Genomic DNA, 20,580 nt, shown 5'->3' with positions numbered 1-20,580 from the left:
TAAAACAATGAATATTCAGTAGGAAGTATGAGAGCAGTGACAGCTGGACACTAGTCTGGATTCTCTCCATGTTTCTAAGCCGCTCCAGGACTATTTTTGCATCTGAACCAAATCAGCAATCTGCATAACATTGTCCTGGTGAGTCAGAGGCTAAGCCCGCATATTTGGGGACAGATAAATGTGTGCTAAGAGCCACCCGGGTACGAGCATTCATCTGCTGGATAAAGAAAAAAAAAACTTGCTATATTGACTGTGAGCACAAGATGGTACTGAGAGGCAAAAGCCATTTTTGAATGCTGAGGTCCTGAGGAGAGAGATTGATGCTTGGTTTATCCACTCACAAGAAGGAAGATTTTAAATATATAGTTAAAAGTTAGGGCTCAAGACGAACTATCTTTCAATAAGTGTTTTTCTTTTTCTCTATTTTGTGCATGCTTCATTCAAATCCCTTGAATGCTGGCCCTTGGTATTACTTTTGGATCGTTACCTTTCAGCAAATGCCTAAAATGTGAATGAAAATGAAATGGACAATATTTAGTTCATATCAGAAATTGCATTGTTTGTAGACACTGACTCTTGATATCATAGCTGAGCAGTGGAGAATGCTGAAAGTACAGAAAACTGCTTTATCCTGTAGATTATTGATCTGGCCAACTTATTGGCCTTATTATACTTGTACACTCCTGGACACCTCTAATATAATTCTATTATTCACCGTACTTGTTATTTTGGGAGGAAGTGTTACTCTTTATATTGCTTTTTTATTGTATTTGGTTTTGTACGATTGCCTTGGATTTTCAAAGATAAGGGAGGTTATAATGATTTTGAATTAGTTTATATCCTGCTGACTAAGTCTACAGGACTTGTACAAATCTCAAAACCAGGTGATCTTCAGTGCTGGCTAAAGATTAGGAAATTCTAACCCCAAATCTTCTGGTTTCGGTCACACCTACATTAAAAACGTACAATTTCCTTTGATAAAAGTCAGTTTGAGCCACACAAGTTGTTAGATTGAGCGTAACTGAGGATGTGTCTCTGTTAGGCAACTAGCTCGTGATATTTTTTCATGCATTTGAACTAAAGTACGGTTCAAGTCATATTTTTAAATGTATCAGTGTGCTTAAATTGGATGTTTTTGTCTGAAAAGATTCCAAAATTGTAACCTGTATTAATTAAGCCCTTGTTGCCTTTTTTTTTTTTTTTTTACCTGCTATAACTGGTCCCCAAAGGTTGACATTTAGTCCAGGCTGTCTGAAAGTACTGATCCCCTTCCCCAAATTCTCTCAGTGCTTCTGGGCTTGGCATCAGTTGCCTTGCAAGCCTTCCTCATAGTTTAATTATGCACAGGGACCTGTGGTGTGTCACTGTGCGGCAGCAACTAGCCAAACAGACTTACAATTACAATTTAAAATTTTCTTTCCTCACATTGACCAGAATCACCACATTTTATTGCTTGTTTTGTGAGGCAGATTGTGTTTCTTAGGACTATTTAAAAAGCCATCATGGCTGAAATGTTTGCAAGCCTTATCACACTCTTGATATGGCTTGCAAAAACAAAGAATAAGCTGCTTCAGCTGACAACAGCTCAGCAAACCACAAGGCAACAGGGAAGGGAAGGGAAAACCAAAACCCCCTTGAAGTTATAACCGAACTCTGCTTTCCTGCTAATGCACAGATCGGACCCTTTTTTTCTTCTTTTTTCTGACTATTAATTTTTCCATTTTTTTAAACAGACTATATGTTAAATGTTTTTGTGCATTAAGCTTTTCTTTTTCCTTAATGTATAGTTTGGTTTGATGTAACCGAATTGTATTTTTAAGTTTCATTTTTCTGTTTGTTTATACAATTTACATGCCACTCAGTTACAAAGATATTGGATCACTGCAGCACATAAGTAAAATAAAGGGGGGAGCTAATCTTCAAACCTCACTTTATTTGTATATTTATGAAAACCAGTATGGTTACATTTTTTAAAAAGGGCAATAAGGTACCTTCTTTAAAAAAACAAACAAACGCCTGTCTAAAGTTATTGTGATTTATGCAGATATGATATTCTTGCAAAGGTGACCCCCCCAAACCTGGGAAGAACAGCTGAAAAATGTCGTTCCCTCGTTCTGACTAAACAGCTTGGAATAGACAGGGTGGATTTCTTGGATTCTCAGTCTTAAATGGAAGAGAGCCTTCCAATACTGTCTGCAGATCCTGAAACAACTAAGAGGACGTTGTAATGGCTGCAACAGGATGAGGAGCTTTTGGCAATTGCTTCTCCCTAGCACAGGGGTCTTCAAACTTGGCCCTTTTACGACTTGTGGACTTGAGCTCCCAATTCTTCAATTCCTGGCTGAGGAATTCTGCGAGTTGAAGTCCACAAGTCATAAAAGGGCCAAGTTTGAAGACCCCTGCCCTAGCACTTTAGATAACCTGAATTCCTAGATATTTTCCAAAAGGAGTCTTGCTATGGGCTCACTCTATTTGTGTGAAGGCACCCAATGTAAATGCTTCAGAAAGGTTGGGGCTTGTTTGGTGGAGAAATAGTGCTTGCAAACAGGTATTCGGGACCCCAAGAAGAAACAGTAATTCTCCCTGGGCAATCATGCAGAAAGATATTTTTGTAATGTATGAGCAGAAAGTTGGCTGTTCTTACTTCCTGCAGATAAATGATTAACATAGAGGTGATCAATATGGGCCTAGTTATGCAGCTGAGTTAAATTGCAACTGAGGGCTTAGCTTTAGTTGTGAAATCATAGTTAATACTGGTGTGTCTATTTTTTCTTCATCTTTAAAGGGTTTAGGTTATCTAACCATCAGAATGCTAATAATCGCCAGTAAGCAGTTTAGAAATACCACTGTATTCAAATGATATGTATGGGGGTGATGGTTAAATATGACAAACAGTACCATAAAATAATACAAAGAGAAAAAACATTGCAAATAGTGGGATAGAAATGGAGAGATGTTAATGCCATGTTCCATTATTTGGGCATTAACTAGCCGTCCAGTACCCACTGGCAGAGTACCAGACCTCGAAACTGGGCTGGGGTGAAAAAAACTAAACAGAAACACAAGATGCCACTTAGCCAGAGGTTGACCACCTTTGCTGGGCATATTTAGGCAGAGGCTGGACAGCAATCTGTGGGGGATGCTTTGATGTGGTTCATGCCTGAACAAAGGATTGGACTTCAGGGCCTCAGTAGCGCCTTACGACATTGATTGTCATTCTGTTATTTGTAGTCTGTCTCTCTCCCCCCCTGGCCTTTTTTTGGGTGGCAGGGAAGTTCTGGAAAAAAAATGAAATGGCTTGTAATGTTTCCTTTTACGTGAAATTGTTAAGACATCAGTTTAGAGATAAATCAGTATTTCTATACTTGCCTTGGCACTGGAAACCAGTTTTTAGAAGCCTATGAAAATGATAGCAAGCTTTTTTTAAAAATAAAAAACAAAAACTGCTGAAAGTGATAGCGTTTCAGATTCAGTTAAGGCCTCATTGTCTCAACCTCGGTCTTCTGAGCTTTCTTCCCCTTCATTTGTCAGCTTACTTCCTGTGCGTTTGGCACAGTGGGGGAACCAAACTAAAAATATATAACTTACAGTTTCTTCTTTTTTCCTTGATAACATTTTGTCTTGTCTGTTTCTTCAGAAAGGCAAGCAGGAAGTGTTCTTTTCCTTACAATTCATTATTAGGTGTCTTGTGAGAAGGAGAACCATCCCATCCAATGCCAGCTTTTCAGAAGAGCTTAGCCGTGTTGGCATTTGGGCATTATCCTATGGGAGAAAGACTTAATTTAAGCAAAATTGATTGAGATCATGGCTTAAAGCCCTGTTCAGGAAAACTCAATGTTAGTGATTTAAGTCACTGTCGGAAGGATTCTATTTAATCGTCTACTTAGTAAAAAAAAGTATTCTTGCCTGATACAACCTTAATGAATAATTATTTTTCTGTGATTGATGTAGATTTCAATTTCAGAAGGTAGGTGTGTACATTATGCAGCAATTGTTAGCTCAGATGTTTCGAGGCGATACTAGAATAATTTTATTTGGTACCAAAGCAGAGACACGCATGGCATACTATTAGGCAGCAAACTGGCTCTTGTAGCGATAGGGAAACTATCACTTTAATCACTAAAGAGGTTTTTATGTGTAGCAATAAGCTTATCTGTTTTGACAAGTCTTTCCTCAACAAATAACCAAAACATTATTTAAACAACACAGAAGCGTTTCTCTTCTTAACCACGGCTGTAGGTGAATTGAAAAAAAAAATGAAGAGTACGTTACAGTATAATCAACATGTGAAAACATACGTGGAAGTATTTGGCGTCCGTGGTAGGAGCGCAATTTTACTGTTCTTATTCTGCATCATGGAGTTCTTTTACTTTACTTTGACTTTAAATTTACATAAATTCAGGAATTTATGAAAAGAAAACATTTCTCTTTGCATCTTCAGAAGAGACATTATCATTCCTGCCACTTAAGCAAATGCAAGCGCTTAAGTGGCAGGAACTTCATGAAAACAATCCCAGAAGGGGATCCTTTACAGTCTGCGGTGGTGAAAGTGTTCTTTCTATTCAATAATTAACGATGGACATTCGGTCTTAGCTTCTCCAAGGCTAAGTTCTGCTTGCTCTTTTCCCCGCCCTTTCCATTTATAGAAATGTCGCTTGGACCTACTCTATCCTCAGATCCCGTACTCATTGAGAATTGGTGTTTTGTTTTTCAAGAGGGGGGTAAAAAGCTGGACTCTCGGTGGACTCTCCCCCCCTCCCAATTTTGAACAGTGTTTCACCCTGCCCAGATTGGCTAGGATTAGAGTGGGCTATAAATATTGTAAAATAAATGAAATTATCAGCTCAGCCGTAGCAACTTCTTTTTCTGTTAAGACATGAAATGCATTTAGCTTGCGTGGTTTACAGCAAGTCTTGCTTTTCTAAGTATCTGGAAGGAGATACCAACATCTTTAACCATTTTAGAAAGCCCTGAAGCCTGCTATTACAGCCTACTAAAAAGTGAACTAAATTACTAGCCTTGGATACTCTGGAAGTGTTGGCAATTTCAGGAAGCAGATTGACTGTTCTGGAGAGATCCTCCGTAGGTCATTCTTACGAACAGAAGCCAATTTTTATTGCAGTTCAAGGTGGCTGCAGCAGCACTGCCAGTACTTTTCATTCTTGTTACCTAGGACATCTTTTTCCTAGATTGCTGTTGGAAGCCAGTTTGGTCCACAGTTCAAAATGTGTATCAGAGTGGGAAGGAGGGACTCGTCAAGTGCCAGAAGAGAGCTATCATTCAGTAGGTCTGTCCAAGTTTAGAACGGCACTTCCTTTTGCTCACAAACTATATTTAATAAGCGGTGGCAGAATAGTTTATGGAGACGCGAACTACTTTGCTTGTGTAAATATCACATCCTGTTTGCTGGGATGTGGATCTTATTGAAAGACTATATAAAGCCCCCCCTAATCTGGATTTAGAAAAGTAAAAGGAAATATAAAATATTTCTCTTTTTGCTAGAATTGTGGCCATTGTCCCAGGAGAGGTCATGGAGCAACTGTATGGATTCTGAGATATACAGATGGCTAACAAATTAAAATGTTTAAGTGAAAGGTGACCTGATTAAATACAAGCCCGGATAGGACTCACATTTAAGTAGTTTTTGTCCTAGACTTTATTTCTTGGATTGCAGATCTTAGATTTTGGTCATCCAAAAGCTCTGTGGACAGAAAAAGTTGTGTGCTTTTGTTTTAAATACATTCAGTGAATGGATTTAACATGGCTAATACACCTTCCTTCAGTTTTCCCCACCAGAACAACCCTGTGTGGTGGGTTGGCCTGAAAGAGTAGCTGGTTCAAAGTCATTCAGCTGACTTTTGTGTCCAGGGTGGGACTGGAACTTACCATCTTCCATTTTCTAGTCTGGTGCTGTAACCATTAGACCAAACTGGCTCCCCTGTGAAGCTTCAAAGTTCAAACTCATAGGACAGAGGATGATTTCTTCATTGCCTACTCGCTTCCTTCCAAGAAACTATTATAGCCAAATAACCAGAAAAGGGAAGCACAACTTGCGTAGGTGGATCTCAGGTAGCTTTCCTTCCTCTGATTGTAGCCAATGGGGATGAGTGTTTAGAGAACCAATCGGGTGCCATCTTGTTTTGGCCATGAGCCAATCAGATCACGGTAGGATCCAGTGATTGGTGTCCTGTATTGAAGCTGAGAGGAGGACATTTGTCAGTGTGTTATGGGATCGCTATCAAGTTGGCTGGGTTTTTTTTTTTTTGTGTTCTTTCATTGAGTGAGCTTGCTTTAATAAAATTAAAGTCACGGTGCAGAGAGTTGACCGGTCGTCCAGAAAGCGATGTAAAATAGCATTATGAAGTGAACAAGGCTATGGTTATAAAGAAATGAGAAGAAAAATGGGTGGAAACTTAACCAAAGGTGGCATTTCTACTGCACACTTTTCCCAAAAGGTTTCCACCATTTTGGCCACGACTGTAGTTGATGCCTTTGAGTTGAAGCAAATTCCTTGGTGGTAGCAGTTGATTAGACAAGATAAACCGGCATTTAATCTGCGGGCTGCTCACCTTTGCAGAGCGGTTTGCAAGGTTAGTCTGATCGTGCACATTACTTTGAGACAATGGCATGGGCTTATTTGTGGGGAAGGAAAGCAGGGAACCCTGACCTCTGAATTAATACAGTTTTTTTTTTCTTTTCTGTTTCTAGCCGGATAATGAAATCTCATCTGACTGCAACCACGTAAGTGTGCTTTTTGAAAAAAGATTTGGCACATGTTTCAGGAGCACTGAGCACATTTGTTTTGACAAAAGGGGAGAAATCCATGGGGTCCTGACTAACCCATCCAAATGGAAAAGGCTCACCTTTCTTTACTTTTCTATGGCTGCCTATGCAGACAAGTCAGAATTCTGTTTGTTGGGTAATGCTTGTTTGAAAGGCATTGGGCTTGAAAGGCAAAACTTTCCAATGCGTACAGTCAATCGGTCGTTTTCCTTTAAGCTTTTGAGAGGAATGCAACCAAATAAATCTCCCTGAATGTAGCACTGACTTAGTTTGTGCTGTAAAACAGTTTCTGTTCAGTCAGCTCATTGTTTAGTCTTTTCTCCTTTTGCTGCCCTGATCTATTGCTCCTCTTTGCAACCAGTTCACCAACAGCTCTCTTACGGGGTGCATATGCAAAATGCAATTCTAGCATTGTTCCAATTGCATGCCATCTTAATTACTCCCCTGGTGGTTTCAATGAACTTCAAAGAAAATCAGGTGGATGGGTAACTGGCACTGCATTTACATTGCACCCAGTTTCCTTGGATGGAAAACTAAAGCAAAGCAGGTGCGTGGACGCACACACAAACAGAGAGAAACACATCCCTTTCAAGGGCAAGAGAAAGCTGCATTATGCTGAAAATAAGGACTCAAGGGGATAGAATAACAGTTCTCATCACATAATACTGAGCTTTTTGGAGCCAGCCTCTATCTAGCTGCATTATTAGTTGGTGTGAATTTTAATTAGTAGATTCACGTGTCCAGTACCCCCTCCTTGCCTCTCTTTTATCATTTGTATCAAATTGTGCCCCTAAAAGTTCTATGCTAATTGCCATTTACTTGCCTTCAACGATTACTCAGTGGCTGATAATAGTAAAACCTGTTAAAAAAAGCACACCAAGAAAAAGGAATGAAAATATATATATACACACACCAATGTTTCTCCACCTTGGCTATTTTAAGATGTGTGGACCTCCACTCCCAGAGACCCCAGCTAACGTGGCTGGCTGGGGAATTCTGGGAGTTGAAATCTACACATCTTCAAGTGGCCAGATTTGAAAAATACTTATACACTGGTGAGTGGTGTGCTCTATGGACATGGTAGTAAGATGGAATAGTTGTCAATATGGTCATTAATAGAAAAGCTTAAGACTTGATTCAGTTTACCCTTTCTTTGCTTTTGGATTCTTTCTGTCATGTAGAGACAAAGTATAACTTTCATTTATCTTCAGAAAAAAAAATCTGATCTACATGCTGCCTGATTTTTAAAGATCAGAATGCAGAGATTAATGTGATGTGCAGAAAATGTTGTTTTATACATTTTGGCAGTCACCCAGAGTTGGCGGCAATATAAATGTTTTAAATAAATTAATCTAAATTGAAGTCCTGATATCAGAGGGAAAATGTCAGATTTATTTTAGATCCAATTGAGCTATTGCTTTAAAAAAGATTCCAAAGGAGCATTTTTAAAAGTTACTTTATCTTTTGTTTCTTGTTTTCCCTTTAGCTGCTGTGGAACTACAAATTGAACCTGACTACAGATCCAAAATTTGAATCGGTGGCTAGAGAAGTTTGCAAATCTACTATATCAGAGGTAATTTGATTTTGGAGGGGGTAGGCGTAGGCTGGAACCTGACTACCCCTTTCTGAAAAATGTAGAGTAAAACGTGAAAACACTGAGTTATTCTTCCAGAAAGTATAAATATCTTCTGAATTGATTTTGTTTTTTATAGAATTTGAAACATTAAAAAAAAACCCACTAATCTCCATTCCAGATTTAGTCTATGCTTTTTCCTAGTTATGAAAAATATGAGAGCAATGCATTAAAAAGTAATGGTGGCTTCAAGCTCCTTTCTCAAACTGTGATTCAGGATCCGCATCATTAAGTACGGTGCATTTATTTCTTGTCCAACCGTACCTCAGTGAATGCAATTAATTTTATGCATTTGGGATGGAGGGAGTGGGAGTTGCACAATTTGTTTACCATTTTAGGAGGAGTCAAGATTGAGAAGCTCTGCTTTAGGAGGTACTGTACTTTTCCTTGGATTAGTTCCACGGGCAGCCCGAAGACGGTCATGGGGGGAATCCAGTGTCCAGTTTAACAAGCACAACATCTTCCAACAGCAGGACCAGTATGGGTGGCCCTGGAGCCTCAGAATCTGATGGAATAGGATAACTTGCCACAGCCGACTCACCACAGAACAATTCAACAATTCAACTTAATTATTTAAAGTAATTTTAAAAATATTTTATTTTTTGTCATTCTCATCACATTTTGTTTCTCCTTTGGCATCCTTTCTTTAATTATTTTATTCCACCATTTCTTTGATATTAGTATAATAACCCTTCTCCTAGGGTGACTTGGCCGTTGCGAGTTGACTATGGTGAGTTGGCCGTGGCAAATTGTCGTAGACCCAAAATCTGAGCCAAAGAATGACAAAGATCTTCCTTAACAGACTTTAATAGAGGATTAAATGCAAACTGCAAGGAGAAAGGGAAAGAGCTGAAATTTCTTCCTGGAACATTAGTATTCCATCCGTAGGCTGCACCTTTTCTCTCTTGGTCCCTATCTGGATTGATAATGTTTATTTAAGTGTTGGAGATAATGAGGGCTTGCTAAGAAAATGTTCTGACTACTTCAGAGGAGGCAGTTGTGAGATCATGTTTTTAAAAATATCTCCATGAACCATACCAGGTTTTCCAGCTGGCACTGTTTACAAACTGCCCTTCTTTGGCACGGTGCTTTGAGTGGATAACTGGGAACATCTGGTGCTATGCCACTGATGATGCAGGAATTCTGTGCTGATTTTGATTTGCTTTTAATTTTGGAATTGCAACTACCTTGAATAATCTTCTTGGGAAAGTAGGGAACTTCTCTCCTGAAAGGAGAATTGGAATCAGTGCAAAGCTTCCAATTGCTCCAATTGAAGTATGTGGTGCCACTGACCCCAGTATGATGGAATCTGGGAGGTGTGAGGCGTCTTTCTGAGCTTGGCAGTATGATTATTATTTTCCATACTTGTACATACCTTTTTCACGAATTAGCTTTTAGACAATTCAAGGTATAAAATAGTCAAATTGTCACTAAAGGCACAATCAGAATGAAAAGTTGGGGACAGACAAGCAGTTATGTTTAAGCAGCATAACATGCAACAGAATAAGGGAACAGATAAGCCCCATGATGCTCTATGAAGCAAACCCTCTGTTTTTGGAAAACCTTGGCCACAAATTGGGAAAGGTGCAAAGTTGGGAAGAAAATGATATTCCCCGGACACATATAATATTCCACGAATCACTAATTTTATTTACTATTATTTTTAGTCCAGTACTCCAGTAATGACTCTCCAGACTTTGGAGTGCAAAACAGTGGCAGGTTTTGGGGACACTGGGGCTGCCTGACTAGGCTGATCAGGTGTCCTCTGGGCAGCATGATTGAGTGGTCACTTCCAGAGGACCCTCTTGGTGGTGCCACTGGGTTCTAGTGCTGTCTGCAAACCCTGAGCATGGGATTGAGACACGCTTCCTCACTGATTGTGAAAGAGTCGTGCAGAATGGAGAAACTGGAGAAAGCCACGTGGTACTTGGGAGGGTGACAGTCAAGAGATCTCCAAACAAGAAGCAACTTCCCAAATGAAAGCCAAGCTGATGACCAAGCTGAGCCAGCAAGAGTCAGTGAACAACTGACAAACAGGAGGAGCTTAGCTAATCTTAAGCACGAAAGCCTGAGAAAAATACTAACTGGGTTTGCTTATTAGTAATTTGCAGTGTGAGTCCTGAGAGAGTTCTGAGTTGATTGACAGGGATAGAAGATGTTGATAGATAAGGAATTAATTTATAAACTCCATTTTCCCTGCCAACTCTGTCTGGTATAGCTGCAAATTCAGCCAGTGTCACTGCATTCACACTTTCACCAGCTCCAGACCTTGGATCAGGATTTTGAAAGCATATCCTGTATGATACAGGGTAGAAGTTGTTAGCCGTTCCAGATAAACCAGACAGGACACATGACCAGATGAGCTAACTCTACTTTATTGTAAGTCTACATTAATAGAATCTTGCAAGTCAGAAAGTAGAAACGTTGCACTGCCATATTAACTGCTTGATCCATTTGGACAAGTTCTCCCTGTTTCTTCCTCTGACTATTGAACTGGCCTTCCATTCTTCCGACGTCAGTAAAATGAGACCCATATTATTGGGGGGCAGGTGATAGGCTTAGAGAGGGCTGTAAAAGCACTGTGAAGCGATATAAGTGCTATTGCTATTATTCAACAAACCATAATGAAAAATCCTGGGCACAGACATAGCCAAGATGTATCATCTTTTGCACATGCCTGTAACTGAATGTGTGAAGAACTGGAAAGCAGGATTTAGGTGAAGCTTACACACACAGCTGCAATCCTCTCAACTGTACAAATGAAGTTTCTAAGTGTGCTCCAGGTTCTCCAGTAGCTGCTGAAGGAAGAGGATATACAAAATCTTTAATTTGGATCTTGCATGGAGCCAAGGGTTGGTTTTGAAGGCTAAAATGGCCCCACCCAATTACCAGTCTTCTGGCAATCATTTGTATATTATAGTGAGCTAATTCTCTTTTGTTTGGTCCAATAAATTAAATATTGAATCATAAAACTGTCAATATATGATTAGTAAGTTGACCAAAGGTGGCACTGATTGTTTAGTTCTCTGCCATTTCATGCCTTCACCCTTGAGTTATTTATAGACTATTTTTCATTAGATAAAATACCACTCAAATATTGTTTACTGACTCTAAGCGAAAAGCTTCTAAAATACAAAAAAGATATTTGTGGATTTTAGTTGGGTAATACTTTATGCAGCTTGTATCTAGTAGCGAGACAGGCATTGATAGCAAAATTAGTGAATAGTTCTTTAAAAATGCACTTGGATTAGTAACACCAACTGCACCCAATAGTTTTATTTGATTAATTTCCCTGCTGCAGGAACAGTCAAACACATAGTTTTTATTAAAGAGGAATTGTAAGAGAGCTTGGTGTTCAGCTTTCAGTATAATAGATGGGTTCCCCTCCCCTGAACATTTCTTCCTTCAGGGAACCTGAAGGGAGGTGTGTCTGACCTTGGCAACTTTAAGACTTGTGGACTTCAATGCCCAGAATTCCCCACCCAGCCTCTCTGGCTGGGGAATTCTGAGAGTTGAGGTCCACAAGTCTTAAAAGTTACCAAGGGTAGATACCCTTACTCTAGAGGTCCATCTTGGCTTCTCAGAGTGAGCAAACAGACTGACATGTTAACATTTCATTCTCTGAATACTTGCAGGGAATCCAAGACTGCTGAGGCCTTAATATCTGTTCTAGCCCTTTTCTCTGAGAATTGGAGTCTGGGTTTTTACTCTGTACCAAAAACTAATGGATGGGAACTTGGTAAACTAAATTCTCCACAAGATCTAGGCAAGGCATCTATTCATTTTATCCTGGATCTTTCCGAACAGATCAAAGAGTGCGCTGATGAACCAGTCGGAAAAGGTTATTTGGTATCCTGCTTGGTGGACCACAGAGGAAACATCACCGAATATCAGTGTCACCAGTACATCACCAAAATGACGGCCATAATTTTCAGCGATTACCGCCTAATCTGTGGATTTATGGATCACTGCAGGACTGATATTAACCTCCTGAAGTGTGGCAGTGTTCGACCGGGAGAAAAGGTAATCTCTTTGAAAATCTGTTTTGATTACATATTCATTAATTTGGGGGAGAAGTGTCATTTCTCTGAAGAAGAAAATTCTCTAGGCTGCTGTAAAGAAACCAGTTGGAAGATCATGGCTGGATTCCTTATTTCTTGATGGAATGTGTATTATTATCTGGACATGTTTTTGGCAAGACTCAGTTAGTCTTTGATTGGCTGAGAATCCCCTTAGATTGAAGGGGATTGGGGGTGTTCAGTTTTGCATTTTGAAAACAGGTAGTTCTCAACTTTTGACCACAGTAGGAACAAGAATTTCCATTGCTAATGATATGATGATTAAGTGAGTTGTCCTCAAGTTTATGATTTTATACCATAGTTGTTAAGCAAATCACTGTAGTCATTAAATGAATCATATAAATGAATGGTGGTTAAATGAATGATCATAACTCAAGGAGTACCTGTAATTTAAACCAAATATTTTTTGCGGTTGAATGACTTCCTTCTCTCCCTGCAGGATGCCCATTCTCAAGGGGAAGTGGTGGCCTGCCTGGAGAAAGGGCTGGTAAAATTGGCAGAGGACAGTGAGCATCGCATCAAAGTCTCAGAGCCCTGCATGAAGGCAATTCTCCGAGTGGCGGAGCTGTCATCAGATGACTTCCATCTGGATCGGCATCTCTATTTTGCCTGCCGAGATGATCGGGAACACTTTTGTGAAACAGTAAGTTTCTGCTTAGCTTTCTCCTCCTCTTTAGCCAAAATGTCCCTCTTCAGCAAATCTGGCTGGCTCCCCCTCCCCCCATGCTTCCCCAGATACCTCTTCAGATATCAGCTCAGGGGAGGATGAACCAGTTCCAGGCATGTCAGGAGGAGAGTTGGTCAGTGGTTCCAAGCAGCTGTCTGAGAGGGATTTGGTTGAAGCACAGCTGCAGCAGGACAGTTTTGAGGCTTCGTGTGGAGAAAGCAAGCAGCTGGCCAGTGATGAGGAAGAGGAACTAAAATACTACAAAATAACAAACTTAATTCAACGTGATTTCATTTAACTGAGGATGCTACCTTGTAACTAACAACAGACTTGTCAACTAGAAAGTACAGGATTATGATTAAAAAGCAGCTGGGGAAGTGCAGTGAATAAAAATACATTAATAAAATGGAGCGTAGGTGAAGCTATAAGCTCCACTTGACTTGGCTTTGACAATAATTGTGTTTCAGTCTGTCTTCGTGAGTTTGTTGGAACAGTATGTGGTGAAATACCATATGTACCAGATCTTTGAAGGTGACTATAATATAAATATTTTTTTAATTACATAACCTGGCCAAAATGGCCTACTAAATGAATTGTTGTTTTATTTCACAGACTCAAGCAGGCGAAGGCCGGATATACAAGTGTCTATTTAACCACAAGTTTGAAGATGCTATGAGTGAAAAGGTAAGTGTCCTCCAAGAGACGGTGCTGAATTTTAATTATGTTTTAATTATGTTATACATCAACATAAATCAAAGATGAATGGTAAATTTACCTGAATTCTTTCTTGCCCTCTTCAGTGTCGGGATGCATTGACAACTCGGCAAAAGTTGATTGCCCAGGATTACAAAGTCAGCTACTCCTTGGCCAAATCCTGCAAAAGTGATCTGAAGAAATACCGTTGCAATGTTGAGAATCTTCCTCGGACTCGGGAAGCCCGTCTCTCTTACCTGCTCATGTGTCTCGAATCTGCTGTGCACAGAGGTAGTGTTCCCCCTCTTTGCTGTTCTGTCAAACACTAGTTTGTGAACAGAACAGAAGAGAAATCTGTGGCTGCAGCACTTGTCAATGGGATGCATGCAAAATCCTTAGATATAGCACAGGGGAAAAACACACACATTAAATAATAATATATTTTTTAAAACAAGGGTAGCATCTGAAATGTGAAAAAGACTTCAGTATTTTTTTGCATGAGTTCTTGAAAATCATGTTAGTCTTTGGAATCTCTGAAGAAGAAGAAGCCACAGAAAACTGACCCCCCCCCCCCTCCAACTCTGACTGTTTTCTAGAAAGTGCATTTAGTTTGGAAATATTCTTGCAAGCAGGTGAGTAAAAAAAACCCACCATATTATTCTGATCCAGGTTCAGTGTCATTCTGGTTCCTTGCTCCTGACGGGTCAGCTGTTGACATTGGTCAACAAAACATTTTTTATCAGCTTTTGTAGGAAGGTTGAGCTCTAGGCTATTGGAGTATTAAAGCCAATTTTATATTTTGAATTGAATTTGGAGCCAACCTGATTACCCCTGAATTAGTATGTATAGTGGTGACACCAAAGTTGGCAATCCTTTTTTAGAACAGCATTTTCAAACTTGGCAACATCTAGATGTGTGGACTTCAACTCCCAGAATTGTGGGACTTATAGTCCATACAAACACCCTGCTTTAGCTCCATCCATAATCCTGCAGAACTGTGACCTTCAAAACAATCAGAGCTTAATCTAAAGACTATTAATAGATCAAGAGAAACCGACTAAACAGGTAGCTTTATTGAACACTTTGAGCCAATATCCACTGTCTTTGTTGGGAAGTGTATGTAGAGTCATCCATCAGAAGACGATTGTGAGTTTCAGGGCATGTTTGAGCAGCTCCATATCTTCAAAAAAAAAAAAAAAAAAGACCTAATTTGTTTGCCCTCTTGGCGCTTCTCTTCACAGGAGAAAGTAGTGGCAATCAATCATGTCACAGTTAAAAGAGAGCTTTGTGGTCCTTGGAACACGGATTGATGATGTTCACGAGGCTGGAAAGGGCTACAAAGCAATTTCCAGAGACGTTGGATTCCAGTCAGGCAGATGGTGTACGAATGGAGCAGCACCTTGTTACTTTTCTGAGAACTGATCATCCGAAGATCAAGGGGCCCAAAGAACCCCGAGGTAATGATAAAGGATCTACTAGCCCTTGTGTTACCTGATCTCAGTCTTCATGAGGATACCATCAGGACAGCACTGAAGAAGAACAGTCGGCACAGGAAGATATTAAGGAGAAAATCATTACTTTTCAGAAAGTGCATTACTGTCTGTCTCAGGTTGACCAAAGACGGTCTGAATGACCCACAGGCTATTGGAACAATGTTTTGTCAGTAGCTGAGACTGACCAAGCGGGACTTTGGAGCGTTAATGAGAAACGCTGTATAGAGGACAATGAAACATTGCATTTCAATAAAAGAGCCTCATTCAACTGTGAAGCATGATAGCGGGAGTATCATGGCCTGGGGCTGCTGTGGAGCTCTCAATGGCTGTGTGAGCAATGGATTCTGGATAATACCAGCAAATTCTACAGGAGAACGTCAGGGTGTATTTCTGTGAGACGAAGCTTAAACAGATATAAGTGATGCAGCGTGACCACAATTCTGAGTGAAATGAATTCCTGATAGTCAGCTGGGCCAAAAGAAAATTTTGAATTTTGGAATGGCAAATTAAAGACTTTTAACCCACCTGAGTTGTCGTAGTGTCATCCGACACGAGCAGCCGTGGAAGACGAACTCCAGATATTACCGAGTCAAAGAATTTCTGTAAAGAGGAATTGGCCAAAATGCGTCTATGCTAAAATGCAAGATTGAGTAATTGCCAGTTGCAGGAAGTCTGTCCAGTGAGTAGGTCTAAAATTCCATGCACTTTTCCCAACGAAGACAGTGGGAGCTGGCTTACTGTGTTCAATAAAAGAGGTGGCAGATGCAAAACAAAATGTGTTCAGATATGTACGCGAGCAATTTAAAGCAATACTCTGTTAGGAAAAGGATTAAACCTGAAAACACTAAAACTGCCGATAGCTGGGTTGGTGCCTTCCTCAGCTCCATCCCTTCTGCTCACTGGAGTCCTTTTTTATCAGCTTTCTGATGCTGAAATAAATGTAAAATTTCCAAGTGGAAAATCCATCCCCAGCCTTCATTATTGCAACAAGTTGCACACGAGTTGTAGCTGGAGCAGTTCTTCCAACGTGCCAGTCTGACACTCCCAAGGCAGGCGAGGGCTTGTGTATCGCTGGGACTCTATTCCACCCTACCTGAATCTCCTCTGATTTGCCCCAGGTCGACAGATAAGCAGCGAGTGCCAGGGGGAAATGCTGGACTACAGGCGGATGCTGATGGAGGACTTCTCCCTGAGCCCAGAAATCATCCTGGGTTGCCGCACGGAGATCGAGCACCATTGCTCAGGGCTGCATCGAAAGGGCCGCACCCTGCACTGTCTGATGAAAGTGGTTCGGGGAGAGAAGGGCAACTTGGGAGACAGCTGCCAGCATTCAGTAAGCTTTGTTTGGCGGGGGGGGAGGGGCAGTCTTCACCTGCCGTTTCCTCACCTGCACGTGCCCGTTTGGTGCTTGCTGAATGTTACCATCTTGGGCATATCCTTTCTGGGCTCTGCGCACAAAGCAGTGGGCTCTTCGGCAGGAACCCTGCCCCTTAAAGCAGCCGTCTCTCTAACCTTTCCGACTTTGCAGACCGGGGGGGGGGATGGTTCTGGCATGAGCAGTGGGCGAGCGTATATGTGGCGCTCCGTTTGCGCAAGTGGCCGACATGTGCACGCCCGCTGCATGTGGTGTGCGCTTGCCTTCCGCCTCCATGGCCTGGTTCTGAACAGGCCCAATAGTGGCTGCCACCCAGGGGGTTGAGGGCCCCTGCCTTAAAGGACCCAAGTCTGTTGAATTCCCCTAATTCCTTTCCAGCTGCCACGGCAACACAGGGAATAGCTTTCACTGAAGCCGAGCTGGCATTTTAACCTCAGTGCGTTAAAATAAGAAGTAACATCAAACCTCAACTTTTTACACAATAGTATAAACTAGCCATTTCTATAACAACAGATCTATCTAATCGGTAAAATCCAAAAACAAAGTTTCATTTTTTTCCACCTCAAGCACAAAGTCCAGAAACGGTTTCCAAGTAGAAACAAAAGTATGTGTGTTTTTTTTTTCTTTTATCCAAGAGGTCCATTTAGTCATCTCCGCTAACTCCATCAGCTTTTGCAACCATTCATCCATTGTGGGGAAAGTTCAGCCATTTGCTCTTTGATTGGGTTAGGCTTGAAAGACCCTTTGCCCAAAACCACCTCTCTTTGGTGGGCTGTTAGCCACATTGTAGTTGCAAGGAGTGGGTGACATCTGTGCTTCAAAAACAAGAGCCGAGCCCTGAATTTAAGTGGCGGAGAGACAGCTGCTCATCCCGACAAGGACTCTGGGTATTAAGTTTTGATTTTCTCCCTCCTTCAGCTTCAGACTCTGATCCAGGAAGTAGATCCTGTGGCTGATTATCGCATTGATCGAGCTTTGAATGAAGCCTGCGAGTCAGTGATACAAACGGCCTGCAAGCACATCCGTTCCGGAGATCCCATGTAGGTGATCAAGCCCTGCCTTTTTCGCCCGCCTTTGTTACGTGTTTCTTTGGGATAGGAACCTACAGGGAGAGGGAAGAATTCAAGGTGTCTCCTGCAGAGGGGGGATTTGGACTAAGTAAGAATAGAAGAGTTTGGTGTTGTGATGATACATTACATCTTGCAGTCTTAACCCTCCTGCTTCTCCTGCAGGATTCTTTCTTGCCTCATGGAGCACCTGTACACAGAGAAGATGGTGGAGGACTGTGAACACAGGCTCTTAGAGCTTCAGTACTTTATTTCACGGGATTGGAAGTGAGTGCGGGGTTGGGGCTTTGAGAGGCCTTGCCTGCCATAATGGAACCTCCTCCCTGGTCCATTGCCGCGATGGGGTCACCCGGGAATCTCACGGTGAGGCTCTTTTTGCTCCCCTAGGTTGGATTCTGTCCTCTACCGTAAGTGCCAAGGAGATGCATCTCGACTGTGTCACACACACGGTTGGAATGAAACAAGTGACACGATTCCTCCTGGAGCAATCTTCTCCTGCCTATACAGACATGCTTATCGCACAGAAGAGCAGGGAAGAAGGGTAGGCATCATCCCCTCATCATCTTAACATGTCTTAGTGCTTCTCAGAGAATAAATAGGGTTTGGGAGCATGCCGTGGGTTTAGTTCCTGAAGTAGTAACTTGTAACTTGACTTAATTGGTTCAGTTGCTGCCTCCTTGTAATTTATTTAAGTACTTTCTGATTAAATACTTTTTAGTCATTCAAATATCAGTGAAAGTAAGAATTGGAAAGGAACTACAAAGAAAGTAAGCCCCAAAGGAGACAATGTTTTAGCCGGACACTGGGTTTGGCCAGGAACAGCAGGAGAATTGGTGTCTGCATCTGGAAGAAAAGAACAATTTTTTTAAGTGGGTGGGTTTGTTCACCGCAAATGTCCATATTTGTCTTTGGTAGCTATCCCGAGAATGCAGAGCAGAAGTACAGCGAATTCTGCATCAGCGTGCATTGGATGTGAAACTAGATCCAGCCCTCCAGGACAAGTGCATGATAGATTTGGGGAAGTGGTGCAGTGAGAAAACCGAAACTGGACAGGTAACGCTGGCATTCATTCTTTTCAGAATTAGACTAAACTAGATTAGACTAGACTAGACTGGAATTGTTACATTTGGGGGCTAGAACTGCTCATATTCCAAACCTGAAGAAAAGTATGTTGACACCTACTTCAATCCAACCAGGAGCAAGAATTGTGACTTATTTTATTGTGCATTTGGGGGATTCTCAAAGGAATAATCAAATTGGCCTAAGATATTATGTGTGGATTTTTTTTTTTTTTTTATGTGCAGGAACTTGAATGTCTACAAGATCATCTGGAGGATCTGGTAACTGACTGCAGAGAGGTTGTCGGAAACCTTACAGAGCTGGAATCTGAGGTGAGGTGGCTTCTTCAAAAGGAGAAGCTCCACTCTTCTGTGGCACTTTTACCCTGAGTCATGGTTAGTGGATTGCAAGCTGTGCTTTATCTTCCAGTGTCCAGAATGGGTGGACATTGCAAAATAACCAAATGCTGCTGTCCCTGGAAATTGTGGCAGATAGGCAGACAAATCTGTTGACAAATAAGCAAAGGATGGATTTTGCCTTTGATTCTTTCCAATCCAAAATAAGAAATTATGTGAAGAGACTTGGTCCAGAATCTGTCCATCTGTGCCTTACCTCTAAAAAGAACCCCCAGAAAGGAATGGGAATCAAACTTGGCATGGTGGAAGAAGTCAGGAAAAAGAAAATTTGAATCCCAAAGTGGAATGAATCCAGTTTCTGGCTGTGGAGAAAAAAATAGAATTCCAGAAGTCCTGCTCTGCACATTTTCCCTACCTTGTTTATTATAATTGTTGTATCTGTACATTAAACAGATGTTTGTTGGGTGATTCCTTCTTGCTGAGAAGGCTGCTGCGGAAACATAGCAAAAATATCAAGTAGCCAGTTTCCAGGGAGTTTTCGTCAGTTGAGTCAGCAGAGAGACTTAACAGCAGCTTGGCAGTAGAATTAAATGGAGGAGTCTCCATTTTTCTTTCTCAAGCTTGACATACATACTTGGCCTAATCTGAGTGTGTGAGAAGAAACAAGAAGAAATAAAAGCCTTTTTATTGGTGGTGCTTTAAACAAGTGATAGGGAAAGGACCAGACAAATTGTGACGTGCAAGGCTTGTGATCTGTATGAGCTGACCTGAAAAAAAGGGGCATTTATTTGCAGCCAGTGGAAATGTAATATTTGCACATGCTGCAATGCTTGCTGAGATGCTTAAGGAAAAGTCATGGGATTGGCGCAAATGTCCAGATATCCCTTCATAAAATAGAATGAAGAATTGTTAGATTAAACAAGGGGGGATGCTATAAGAGGGCCTGATGGAGAAAGCAATTTTCTGTAAAAAAAAAAAAAAAAAAAAGAGAGAGAGAGAGAGAGAATCAAACGGTAAGCCTCGTGGATGAGGGGAACATCCGTACCTAGTTGTGCAGGAAAACAAAGAGATGTTATGGGAATGGGAAATAAGATGGCTTTAAATTCTTAGGAGGACAAATGAACTGTAGGATAGCACTGCTGTCGTCTCTGGCACCCCCTGTGGTATTTATGGGCTGGTAACTATTTAATTGTCATTTTAATTGTCAGTATTGGAACCAGAGTGTTAACTATCTAAGAGCATCGTTTGTGTTAAAAATTGGGCATGACCTAGACTGAACTGACTGATTTCTGGATTCCTCTGACAGGATATCCAGATAGAAGCCTTGCTGATGCGAGCATGTGAACCCATCATCCAGACCTTCTGCCATGTAAGT

General features: G+C 41.1%; 1 protein-coding gene and 1 long non-coding RNA gene across 3 annotated transcripts in view; one reads left to right on the top strand and one right to left on the bottom strand.

Annotated features, from left to right (window-relative positions):
- GLG1 (golgi glycoprotein 1) overlaps window positions 1–20,580 on the top strand; it is a 44,061-nt gene that overhangs the window by 10,835 nt on the left and 12,646 nt on the right. For both annotated transcript variants that reach the window (XM_039353711.1, XM_039353712.1), the window contains exons 2-14: window positions 6,709–6,741; window positions 8,270–8,356; window positions 12,224–12,439; window positions 12,935–13,138; window positions 13,775–13,846; window positions 13,963–14,146; window positions 16,467–16,681; window positions 17,642–17,763; window positions 17,956–18,057; window positions 18,178–18,331; window positions 18,706–18,843; window positions 19,095–19,181; window positions 20,512–20,574. In XM_039353711.1, coding sequence (XP_039209645.1) covers window positions 6,709–6,741; window positions 8,270–8,356; window positions 12,224–12,439; window positions 12,935–13,138; window positions 13,775–13,846; window positions 13,963–14,146; window positions 16,467–16,681; window positions 17,642–17,763; window positions 17,956–18,057; window positions 18,178–18,331; window positions 18,706–18,843; window positions 19,095–19,181; window positions 20,512–20,574 — 1,677 coding nt within the window. The remainder of the gene's footprint in view (window positions 1–6,708; window positions 6,742–8,269; window positions 8,357–12,223; window positions 12,440–12,934; window positions 13,139–13,774; window positions 13,847–13,962; window positions 14,147–16,466; window positions 16,682–17,641; window positions 17,764–17,955; window positions 18,058–18,177; window positions 18,332–18,705; window positions 18,844–19,094; window positions 19,182–20,511; window positions 20,575–20,580) is intronic.
- Window positions 1,696–6,702, bottom strand: LOC120312666. Its single transcript, XR_005557933.1, has 2 exons — window positions 3,589–6,702; window positions 1,696–3,277 (listed from the first exon to the last, which is right to left on the bottom strand). It is a non-coding gene; the product is annotated as an uncharacterized LOC120312666 (long non-coding RNA).

This window comes from Crotalus tigris, unplaced genomic scaffold (genome assembly GCF_016545835.1).
Source record: "Crotalus tigris isolate CLP2741 ecotype Arizona unplaced genomic scaffold, ASM1654583v1 scf7180000018525.42219311030:4301911, whole genome shotgun sequence".
NCBI classification, from domain to species: Eukaryota; Metazoa; Chordata; class Lepidosauria; order Squamata; family Viperidae; genus Crotalus; species Crotalus tigris.
This window is presented reverse-complemented; position numbering and strand designations above follow the sequence as displayed.